At 38.9% G+C, this 12,539-nt stretch overlaps 1 protein-coding gene across 4 annotated transcripts in view; it reads left to right on the top strand.

The window, feature by feature from the left end:
- Positions 1-12,539, top strand: part of SFMBT2 (Scm like with four mbt domains 2) — a 317,891-nt gene that overhangs the window by 63,862 nt on the left and 241,490 nt on the right. For all 4 annotated transcript variants that reach the window (XM_043967955.1, XM_043967957.1, XM_043967958.1 and 1 more), the window contains exons 3-4: positions 696-790; positions 4,661-4,901. In XM_043967955.1, the coding sequence (XP_043823890.1) occupies positions 696-790; positions 4,661-4,901 (336 nt within the window). The remainder of the gene's footprint in view (positions 1-695; positions 791-4,660; positions 4,902-12,539) is intronic.

The following is a 12,539-nucleotide window of genomic DNA, read 5'->3' on the forward strand; positions in this document are numbered from 1 at the left end:
CCACTAGTTAACCAATGTAATCTTCACTTAGTACAATTAATTGTTTGTCTGTTGTAGGCCTTCAGTAAATACTAATTGAACAAAATGCCTATCAGTCCTCTGTTATAGTTTCCTCATCCATCAAATAAAGATTTTTAATGACCCTAAGAAGGCTGATTCTATTTATGGTACTCTCCAGAGAACCCAATATAGTGCTAAGCAAATAGTAAATTCAGTGAACACATAAAGAGAGAGGAATGAATAAAAATGTCTGAAGGCCCCCGTGTGGAGAGAGACATCTCATTGCTTCCTGGGTTCCCATGGTCATCCCTTTGAAGTCTGATGTATCTATGTTCAATAACTCCAAACCTGTGCTCAGCAAAGATGTCAGTGAAATGCCAGGATGCTGTAAAGCATCTTGTTTTGTTTTTAGAAAGCTTATTAAAACCTTGATGCTAACAGGACCTCAAAGTGGAATTCCTTCATGGCTTCATTTCCCCAGCAGTTGTCTTGATAACCAGCAAACCAAAGCCACTCACAGAAGCCAACAAAATCCCTTTAAGCTGGCGCATCAGTTTTTCTTGCATTAAAGATCATTATGGTCTGACTGAGTTGCTCTTGCCTTACTTATTTTACTTTGGGATTAATATTTTTATGTTTTTTGGCGGGGGGGCGTTATTTTAGTTTAAATTTTGTCTCGTTTTGTTTTTGAACAGATGAAGGTTCAAGCATGGAAGATCCCGACTTTAATTGGGGTGAATATTTGGAAGAAACAGGTGCAATTGCTGCCCCTCATACGTCATTCAAACATGTATGTAAAACCATTTCTTTTTCTCCCCTTTTTATGCTTTGCATTTAGATGGTTTGGGGTGAGTTTAGAAATAGATGCTAAACAACGACCAAGAAGCAAAGAGCCATTGAAAACTGAAGGATGGAAGGAAACTCAGCTGTTTTATATTTGTTTGTCTTAAGAAGTAGAGCTGACAAGAAGATATGAGGAATCTTATTTTACCTGCAAAGGGTCTACAATAAAGGGTTCTCTTGTCCTTCAAAATAATATCTTTATTGCCATTGAGTAATATTGATTTAAACATACCAGCCTAGACTGTAAACTTGCCTACTGTTTTTCTTCTCAGACATCATAATACCTAAGCACATAGTTAATAATGGTGGGCGCTCACTCAGTGTGTATATTGACCGACTGTAGATGGTGGTGTGCTGGGTGTTGTGCAAAACAAATTAGACAGATGTTGTCCCTGCTCTCTAGGGGAACACAGCCTGAGGCAGGTGCCATTAATATGGACAGACAGAAAGTCTGCAAATTAAATGAGTAGTTCCTGGGATGCTCTGTTAAAACAACCAAGCAGACAGACCTTGGTTCGGTTTTATTTTCTACCCTTATGTACCTATGAAAGTTTTTTCTTTGTGTATATACAGAACCTTGGGTCAGGTAGAAGGGGATGATGGAGTCTCGCATTAAGAAAACTGTTTTATTTCTGAATACCCCTCCCTCAAATGAGCATCTCTTGTACAAAGAATAAGCATTAAGTAAAATTCTGCAGCTTCCCTTCTGAAAGGAGGAGGGTGGGTTTCATCATCAGTTCCCTGGAACCAAGACCAATGGTTAAAATAGGAGAGTCTCACCATTCTCTTAGTGTTCTTTCAATTTCTGTTATTGTCGTTTTATTTATTGTTCTCTGGAATCTGCTCACTTCAGTCTGTATCAGCTTATAGAAATCCTCACATGCTTCTCTGATTTTCTCAGATTTGTCATCTTATTGGAATTCTTAGATTGTAAGTTCCTTGAAGGCAGGGACTGTCTTTGATCTTTTCGTATTCCTAACACTTAGCACAGTGCCTGGCACATAGTAGGTGCTTAATAAATATTTATTGATTGATTATGGTATGGTATGATTCTATTGAATCATTTTACCACAATTTATTCAGCCATTCCCCAGTTGTTGGACATCTACTTATTAACTTTCAGTTTTGGCTCCTACAAAAAAAATTCTGCTCTGACTATATTCATATATCTGGGGTCTTTTTTTAAAAAAAACTGACTTCTAGGGACAGCTAGATGGCACAGTGGATAGAGCACCGGCCCTGGATTCAGGAGTATCTGAGTTCAAAGCCAAAAAAAAACAAAACCAAAAAAAAAAACCCCTGACTTCTTCGGGGATGTAACCAGTACTGGGATAGTTGGGTCAAAGAGTATGAGTAGTTTAGTTACTTTTCTTGCAGAATTTCAAATTGTTTTCCAGAGCAGTCAGAGAGATGAATCTACAGCTCCACCAATGATGTATTAGCATTCCTGTCTCTCAGAAGTTCACAAAACATTAACTGTTTTTGCCCTTTGTCATCTTTTGTTGTTGTGTTAGATGTGAGGCAAACCCTCAGAGTTGTTTTGATTTGTATTTGTTTTATTACTAATGTGAAGGATTTAATAATAGTCGTTGATAGTTTGCAATTCTTTTGAAAGCTGTTCACATCCTGTGACCACTTATCTGTTGGGAGAGGCTTGAAACAAGGCTTGTAGATTGGATTTAAAGAGTTTTGTATGGCTCATTTTAAAGAAAAGGGTTTCTTGGCTTTTTCAACGAATGAGAAGGTAGTTGGGTGGTATTTGGGGTCAGGGAGCCACTTTTTTGACTGTGTAAGAAGTCATGTGATGGCTTTGAAATGGAAAGCTTTATTTTTCCTGGGTTACACGTTCCTGTTCTCTTTTCTATTTCTATATACTTGTGTCTATTCTTTCCATCAGGGTGTTTACTTTTAGTCTGAATATATTAGTTAATATTTTCCAACTTAGGATGTAGCTTTTAACTTTAAACACAGCATCTGAGGTTCAGCAGTCAAAGGAGATTCTTGGGTGGTTAGAAGTGCTTAGTTTTAGGTTGCTATAAATTTACATAAAATTTATTGAATCTGAGCCAAAGAAAACAGTTTTTATCATTAATGTTGCTTCTCTGAAGAGTAGTGATGCTATATTCACCATTGGACAAGCTTCCAAAGAAAGCACAATCCTTTTCTTAATTGGGTTATTACTAAAATAAAGAAATTGTATTTAGCAGCATTATAGTCGAGGTTAAGCTTGAGGGTATGTGTTTTTAAGGCACTGTAAACAGTTTTTTGTGGGAAGTAGGAATTTGTTTGAGGAACACATTCCTTTTAGGGCCACTTTCCCAAGTACTCAGGGCATCATAGACCAAAATGAGGATTGTGCCTTATACTTTCCCTCCTTTAGTGCTTGTGTTGAATCTCTAAGCTTGGCAACTCGGTTGGAAGTGGGATGTTCCACTGTGAAGGGAGATACAAAGTTCCCTTTGTTTAAGTTCTTTTTATTTCCATCTTATCTGATGCGAAGGATTCTTTGACTTCTACCTTCAAGGGACAGAGCTTTAATGCTTATGAATGACCGTGCCATTGACTTGCCATACACGGGTCATAAAACCCCAGAGCCTTAAGACTAAGGCACAGCCTGACAATGCTAAAAGAGCCAAGTCTCAGAATTGCTTTTCATACCTGCATATGGAAGGAAGGAAATGAGCATTTATTAAGCACCTACCATGTGCCATGCATGCATTTGAGACTTACTTAATTTGATCCTCACAACAACCCAGGGAGAGGTAGGTGCTCCTATTATCACCATTTTACAGATGATAAAATTGAGGCATATAGGTTAAATGACTCGTCCAGGGTCATACAGCTGCAAGCCCATCATTTTTTCACTGTGCCACAAGCCTTTGGCATAATCAATTATACTTCTATAATTCAGAGAGCCATGATTTCATTGGTGTGGGTATATTACTTCACAGACACAAATCACAACCCTATCTTTGCTTCAACAGATGGTTTATAATAATTGCTGTGAGGGGCAGCTAGGTGACTCAGTGGATAAAGCCCTGGTCCTGGATTCAGGAGGAACTGAGTTCAAATCCAGCCTCAGACACTTGACACTAGCTGTGTGACCCTGGGCAAGTCACTTAACCCTCATTGCCCCAGGGGCCCCAAAAATAAATAAAAAAAAAGAATAATTGCTGTAGTTGAGAAAAGTAAATCACCCACTGGCTCACTTAGAAATGTCTTGGCACTGTCTTTCAGTCCATGGATATTTATTTTCTACGAGATTGGGAGCTTCTTGAGGGCAGAGAACATTTCTTCTTTGTATTCTCCATAGTACAAACACAGTGATTTCAGCATAGGCATTCATGCTTTGTTGGATGCTGATGACTTTTGACACATCATCAAAGGGATATTGTGAAATTTAGACCAATGTTGGTATGGTTTTTCTGAATTGGCAAACATGTTGGTAGATTGCTGGGTTTAAAAAATATCTGTCTGGGGGGCAGCTAGGTGGCGCAGTGGATAGAGCACCGGCCCTGGAGTCAGGAGGACCTGAGTTCAAATCTGGCCTTAGACACTTAACACTTACTGGCTGTGTGACCCTGGGCTAGTCACTTAACCCCAATTGCCTCACAAAAAAATTATCTGTCTGCCAAGGTTGTAGAATAATAGCATTAACTTTGTGCGTTGCTTTCAACAATGGTTCCATTCCTTACTTGTTTAATCAGGGCACAGTTGGGTTGGACTTTGTATCATTATTGATTGCTATTATCTATGTAAATGATCTCTCTCTACTTTGCATATTATAATCATTTCAATGTGTTTCTGATTCTATAAGGTGGAAATCAGCCTTCAGAGCAGCTTTCAGCCTGGGATGAAATTAGAAGTGGCTAACAAGAACAATCCAGACACATATTGGGTGGCTACCATCATAACCACATGCGGACAGCTCCTGCTGCTACGTTACTGTGGCTACGGAGAGGATCGAAAGGCTGATTTCTGGTGCGATGTGATGACGGCTGATCTTCATCCCGTGGGATGGTGTACTCAAAACAACAAGGTGTTGATGCCACCAGATGGTAAGCTCTACTCATCTGTTCTCCATTTTGAAGACTTTCTTGTGTCTCTATCCTGATGTTCATAGTTGCCACGGGAGTGGAAAGAAAATCATATAGAGATGTTGAATTGGAACCAGAAAAAAAAAAACTATTAGTGGTAAAACAACTCTGATACATTTTTTGGAAATAGTGTTTTGTTTCATTATTTGAGGAATAGGTCGTTGTTTTTTTCCTTTTGGCAGGGACAAGGATAGGACAAAGAATCCATTTCTAGATGTCAGAGTCCGATCTGACAGCGTCGCCATCCACAGCCTTTAACAGATGAAGATGTTTGAGCACAAAGCTAAAATTGGTTTTTTTGTTGTTTTTGTTTTTTTTTATATTTGATGGGGGTGGGGGAAGGAAAACTGAAGGGAGGATGCCAAAGAGAGAGTCTGGTTTTTTTTCCTTTGGAGATTGATGACATCATTTTTTTTTTTCCTTTTACTTTGGGTAGCTGACATTTTGAACACTACTGTTGAGCATCTTAAGTAGCCTTCCTCTAATAAGCTTTAATCTGCCTCCTTGTCAAGAAACGGTCGGTCGTGGTGTGAAGCATTGAGAAAACCAAACAGATGTGGAAAAATTACATCATTCTCAAGGGAGCTTGGGAAATTTCTACCCCTAAGGTCACTTGAAAACTGGATTAGGCTGAATACTGGAAGTAGAATTTAGGAAACTGTGATCTTTTGCTGTTCAGGCGAGGAAGCTTCTGCATCAGATCTCATGATTCTATGCTTCGTGTGTGAGCAGATTCACTTGTATCGAAAATATTGGTTATAATCTCTTCTCCTGTATGCATTTAATGTAGAACTTACCTTCAAAATGTAAGAGTGTTTTAGGGTTAATGATGTTTTGAGTTTGTAATGTTTTAAAGTTAAATGACATATTAGCTTTGCATGACGTGTTATAAATCACTTTAGTTTTCCAAGCTATGAAACTTAACTGTCTTTTAAAATACCTGACCCACTAGTAATAAGGCTTTTTCTTTGTTATTTGGTGAGGCTGGATTTTGTTGGGCTATTTGCACTTTCTTGCCTGGTCCTTTTTTTTTTTTTTTTGGCGGGGCAATGGGGGTTAAGTGACTTGCCCATGGTCACACAGCTAGTAAATGTCAAGTGTCTGAGGCCAGATTTGAACTCAGGTACTCTTGAATCCAGGGATGGTGCTTTACGCACTGTGCCACCTAGCTGTCCCTTGCCTAGTCCTTCTTAAGATGTTTTAGTACACTGATGAGAGAACAGGTTTAGGTTAGAATGATGGTATGTTACCATGTACACAGCGGGTCTGTGTGACGATCAACTCCGTGACCTTGACCTCTATCACAACATGTTCTGACCAACTGAGCTACAGATCCCCAGTACATTTCATTTGCTAAAGAAGATTAAAGCAACATTGGCACAGCGACAGATAAAGGCTTTTTCAGCAAAATAAACCTTGAACTGAACTTGGTGACCTATGCCTGCAGCTCCTGCTGAAGGTGAGATGGAGGCTGGTGAATCATTTGAATTAGGGAGTTCGGAGTTACAGCAGGTCTGCATTCAAGTGGGTGCCCAAGCTAAGTTTGGCATCACTGTGATTGTCTCTCCTGCCTCCCCTCATCAGGAAGGACACATACACGGAGGGAGAGACAAACAGAATCAGAGATACAGTGGTGGATAGATGGAGACAGGGAGGGATGGAGAGAAGAGGAGAGAAAGGGACAGTAAGAGAGACAGAGACAGATGAATGGAAATAGGGAAGGAGGGAGGAGGGGGAGGGAGGGAGGGAGGGGGAGAGAGAGAGGGAGAGGGAGAGGGGGAGAGAGAGAGAGAGAGAGAGAGAGAGAGAGAGAGAGAGAGAGAGAGAGAGAGAGAGATCTCGTGATGAATACTGGGATAAGCACTTGTAATTTTTCTATCCACTCTCCCTCCATCTCCCATATTTGATTGATTGCTGTTAAAAATACATCTTTGGTATCATCAACATTGAGTGTTGACCTACTGTGATGGACTATATTCTTCTCACCAATGCAATGGTACAGAAGAGTTCCAGGGAACTCATGATAGAAGAGGATCTCCAAATCCAAGAAAAAAAAAGAAAGAAAGAACTGTGGAGTATAGATGCTGATTGAACCATATTATTTCTTTTGTTTTGGGTGCTGTTGTTTTTTTTTTTCTATTTTGAGGTTTTGCATCACTGCTCTGATTCTTTCTCTTGTAACAGGATTAATGCAGAAATAGGATTAATGTTATTATGTGTATATATATGTGTGTGTATATATATATCTATATGTATATGTATAGATATATATAGATATAACCTATATCAGATTACCTGCTGTCTAGGGGAGGGGGGAGGGAGGGGAGGGAGGGAGGGAGAAAAATCTGAAATTGTAAAGCATGTATAAACAAAAGTTGAGAACTTCCTTTACATGTAATGGAAAAAATAAAATATCTCAAAAAAAATATAAAAAAAAATACATCTTTGCTTATAAAATACTTGCTTTTATGATGATGAAGGAGATTTTTCGGGGAAAAACTCTGATTAGCTATTTTGGGGTCAGGTTCCAACTGCGTCTTAGTTTTTATGCTCTCTCTAGAGCATCGTGAGAGTCAGCCTGATACACAATGCTGAATTTGGAGGCAGTAGGCCACATTTGTAACCTACTGATTTGTGCTGTTAAACAAGAACCAGTCACCTCAAACATGACAAATTCAAAAGGGAAAACAGAAAAAAGCCTTGTAAAAAGCAAACCTGCAACCCTCCCCACCCAAATGGTGCCTAGTAACTCAACACTAATAGAGTTGAAAGGTTTATTATCCTAACAACAGTAAATTATGTTGATTTTTAGGATGTTTCTCTTTTATTATTCTTTTTTTAAAAAAAAAACTTTAAAAATTTAGCTAATAATCAATATGGTGTACAAATCTGCAGCCCAGAGAACAAAGTCAGGAAATACCAAGGTCATGGGGCAAGAGGTTTTATTGATTGCTCTAGTACAGGATAATTATTGCTTTGTAGCCAGAGGCTGCTGTTCTTCAGGGGAACAGTAGAATCTCTTTTTGATCCAGGATTCTTGTTTTTGGATTTTTGAGCCTTAGAGAGGCAACTATAGACCCTTTAAACTGTGGAGTTGAAACTTGTGACTATTTTGGGTTAGCTATGGCTAAATTTGGAAGGTGTCATACTAAATATTAACTCGGATGATGAAAATGCATGATTTGATCTGGTTTGAGTTGCTAGAAGGTAGTCTAGACATTCCTTTATTAGTAGTATATTTTAGTAAAAAGAGCCTTGGACCTAAGATTCAGGAGAAATGGATTTTGTTTCCATCTCTGGCACTAGCAGAATGTATGTCCTTGGACAAGTCACTCCTTTGATCGTCAGTTTCCTTATCTATAAAAACGGGGGATGAAATGAAAAGTTCCCTTCCCTGTAATCATCTCTAATATGCCTCTTTTGAAACAAGTAAATACTACAAGATTTTCTCCCAATTTCACTTGTGTACCCTGAGGCAAGGAGAGATTGTGAACCTGTACTGCAGTTAGTTGGTGATTCTGTGATGGAGTTGGGACCAAAATCTTGGTCCATTGAAGCCTAGCTCAAGGTTTCCATATGTAGCTCAGAAGTCAAGTGGCATCACTGGTGACTGTAAATTTTGACTTGACTAATGTATAAAAAACTGCAGTGAGAGATTTATTTGTGTAAGCTTTGACCCATTTCTCCATTGCCACTGTATTAAGGTGATTTTGGTCATTGAATAGAAAGGACTGTGCAGGCAGAAGCCCATTTATTTCATGTAAGCAGAGAGAACAAATAGAAGTTCTGGATACTATGATTTGGGAGCAGAGGTGGCAATGACATCCACAAAGTTGGGTTGGGGATGAGACTGCTTCTGTGTTTGGGTAGTGTCAATATTTTCTTAGGCAAGACAGTGGGGGAGGGGGTGTCCAGAAGGGAAGGGAAGAAAATACACTTTTTTTTCCTTTTTTTTTTTTTTGTAGGGCAATGAGGGTTAGGTGACTTGCCCAGGGTCACACAGCTAGTAAGTGTCATGTGTCTGAGGCTGGATTTGAACTCAGGTCCTCCTGAATCCAGGGCTGGTGCTTTATCTACTGCGCCACCTAGCTTCCCCCAGAAAATACGCTTTTATTCAGTGCCTACTGTGTGCCGGGCACTGTGATAAGGGACTTGCTTTCTTTGAAAGTCGAAGGCCTCTGCAGTAAGTAGATCATAAATATAGTGAGTGGCATTCTGAGATCATCTACAGGGTCATTATACTTTTCTCAAGTCATTTTTGTTGTGAGGAGAATTTTATTATTTTAGATGACAGTTTTAGAAAGCACTTTGAGCTCTTCACATTGCCATATTTTCCTGCATTGCTCTTTTAAATTAATTTTATCTGTGAATTAATGGGAGCAGCAGTTATTCCATTAAGTGTTATGAGGAGGCAAACAGCATGGCGGCAGCTCAACTATCTGTCATTAAGATTTGATTTCATCAGCCGTCAGAGAACTCCATTAATAAGGATGTGCTTGCAGAGGCCCAGGCTTTAGTCACAGATTGCCAGTTCAAAGAACCATGTACTTGCTTATAACCTAGATAGGACTAATCGGGACTAATCTTTCATAATAAAAGTATTAAGAAAAAAATACTACATTACTGCAGCAGAAGATTATGGCTCTTATTAGAGGAGTAAAATGTAAAACATTTTGGCTGAACAAATCAATAATGCCTGATTTATTCATCAGCACATACAGTGCTTGGAAAGGGCAGCTGCCAAATAATTATTGTTTATGGTGATAATGTAAGGAAATCATTTAATCCACTGACTGTTTCATTGTTATTTATTGAGAGAGAGTGACATTACCTCATAGTGTAATATCTGTGGGCAGGGAGCTGCCTTCATTGGCAGGTGCAGCTTGGCATCCTTTAGGAGGTATCTTATAATTGCTGAGGTGCATCTGCGCATGTGTTATATGATGGTGCACATTTATGAACCAAGGAAGGTTTTGTGTCTACTCTCTGTGGTCAAAATTAAAGAAAAGGTCTCCTTGAACATTCAGAATCAGATTATTTTTACAATTTAATATGCAAACTTAGCTCTCTTGGCATAGTGACTTTCTGATTACTATTCAAAGAAGCAGCAACATTACTGAAATTAGGAAATATACATATAATCAAGCAATCAACAGGCATTTGTTATGGCTCGTTAAATGCCACACACTCTTGCTAGGTACTAAAGGTTCCAACACAAAAATGAAACAGGCGGGCAGCTAGGTGGTGCAGTGAATAGAGCACCAGTCCTAGAGTCAGGAGGACCTGAGTTCAAATGTGACATCAGACACTTGACACTTGCTAGCTGTGTGACCCTGGCCAAGTCACTTAAACCCAATTGCCTCACCAAAACAAAACAAAATAACAACAACAAAAAAACCAACCAAACAAAAAAAAACAGGTCCTGCCTTTTAGAAACTTATATTACATTGGGGGAAATAACAGATATGCATGTTAAGTTAGCAAGTGAGAAAATACTAATTTGAATAAAGCAGTGTTTATGAAGATATAGGAAAAAAAGATTGAAGTCAGCCTTCAGCCCTGTTCTGTTTTTTCTACCTACTTCCTGGAACTGATTTTGCCTGATGTCATTTTATAGCAATTGTAGAAACAAGAAATGATGCCAGGACTTGTCTGTGACTATTCTTCAGTTGGACCACTGACATCAGTGAACAGTTATTACTATTTAAGAGTCAGCCTGGAGGATAAGGACTTCTTTGGAAAGTAGGAGAAATCTAACTGACCTTTAAAAATTGAAGTAGGCCTGTCTGGGTCAGGGAGTGGTAGGGTATAGTAGCAGTTCTCTTGCAAGGGGAAGAAAAGCAAGTTAGAGATATAAAAATAGGGAAGGGGCTGATGTCTTGCAAGTGATGCAGGAGTCGTGAGGTGCACTCTGTGGAAGTTGGCAGTGGTATTGTGTTGGCAAAGAAGCTAACATCAGGAATCTTATGTGAGTGGAAATGCAGCATATAGGAAACTCAGTAATTCTGTTAGTTGCTTCAACATAAATAGAAGTGTGTATAGAATTTTATATGTGTATATATATAAAATTCTATAATACTATATATATATGTACATATATATAGTTGAATGGTAGCTTTCTCTAGGGTTGGGAGAAGGGGAGAAAGGAAGAAAAAAGAAATTTACATGATTGTTGTATATTTGGAAGGAATAGCCAGTTGTATGTGGTAGATTTGAAGTTTCATGTGCAATGATTTTTTTTATTGTTCTGTGTTATGGAAATGCATGTTTTGTTCCCTGAATTGAAAATTAAATTAAATTTTAAAAAACCATTGATCAGACATTTAAAAATACATCAGTAGCATCTGCAAGATGTTTGGAATTTGTATAGAGAATCCAGAAGATGTCAGTGAAAATTATGGAATGGGTTACCATCAATTAGCAATATAACCTTAGGCAAACTAACCATTGTGGACTCAGCAAGATGATCTCCAATGTGCTTTCCAACTAAAAAAAAAATCTGTACTTTTATTCTTACTGCAGCTGGGCAAAGGACTGGTCCCTTGACTCTTGTGAGGAAGGGAAAGACAATGAGTCAGGTGGGGTGGCATGATGTGGTAGAAACAGTGCTGGATTTAGACTTCCTGCTCAGTTACTTAGCATTTGGGTAGTTTTGGATAAGCCATTTCTCTGGAGCATTGGTTTCCTTATCTGTAAAATGAAGGGGTTCGGCTTGGTGACATCCGAGGTCTTTTCCAACTCCAAATCTACTCTCCTATGGTTCTTACAAGGAGGGTGGGAATGGTTCAGTGGGCAGACACGGATCACTGTGTGTGTGTCCGTGGTGGGGAGGGGATTGAGAATGTCACAGTGGTGACCTCCGTTTGTAAGTAGGTTGCCTTTAAAACCATATTAAAGCTTGAATGCAAACATTCATTTTGTGCTCCGCGAAGCATGAGCGTGGATGTCGTGATTGACAGCTGGATTTGGTATGGATTTCCGTCTTACAGCTGAGCCAACAGACCAGAATCTCCTCTGGCATTATCTTAATGCCTTCTCTGGGATGTATTATAGGCACTAAAAGAGGAGAGTACTGTGTACACTTGTAATTGCCATGGTAGTTTTTGTCTTAACATTATTGACAGACAATAATTCGAGTAGATGAGTCTTAGAATATTATGATATTAACAGAAAGAAAGCTTAGGTGGAAACCTGAGAGGTCTGGTAAAAACTATGTGAACATATTCACATATACCTTTATTTTGCTATGTGTTTTTTGATGCCCTTTTCAAAAAGCCACAGACATTTCTTGGTATTCAAAATGCCCCCCCCATACCCACAACTGTATCACAGAGAAAAACAATTAAGCAAAAGTCCCAGAAATTTTTATGCAACCCCAGGTATAATTTTTGTCCTTGTATGTTCAGAAATCTTTTACTGTTGCCAATTTTTTTGCAGACGACCCCCACATTCAGTTACATGACCCCATATGTGGTTGTGATCAACAGTTTAAGAAGCTTTGATCTAGTCCAACCTATTTTAGAGATGAGAAAACTGAGGCTAGAGAGTTTAAGTGACTTGTTCAAGGCCATACAGGTAATGAGGGACAGAGGTGGTGTT

The sequence above is a fragment of the Dromiciops gliroides genome, chromosome 5 (genome assembly GCF_019393635.1).
Source record: "Dromiciops gliroides isolate mDroGli1 chromosome 5, mDroGli1.pri, whole genome shotgun sequence".
Taxonomy (NCBI): Eukaryota; Metazoa; Chordata; class Mammalia; order Microbiotheria; family Microbiotheriidae; genus Dromiciops; species Dromiciops gliroides.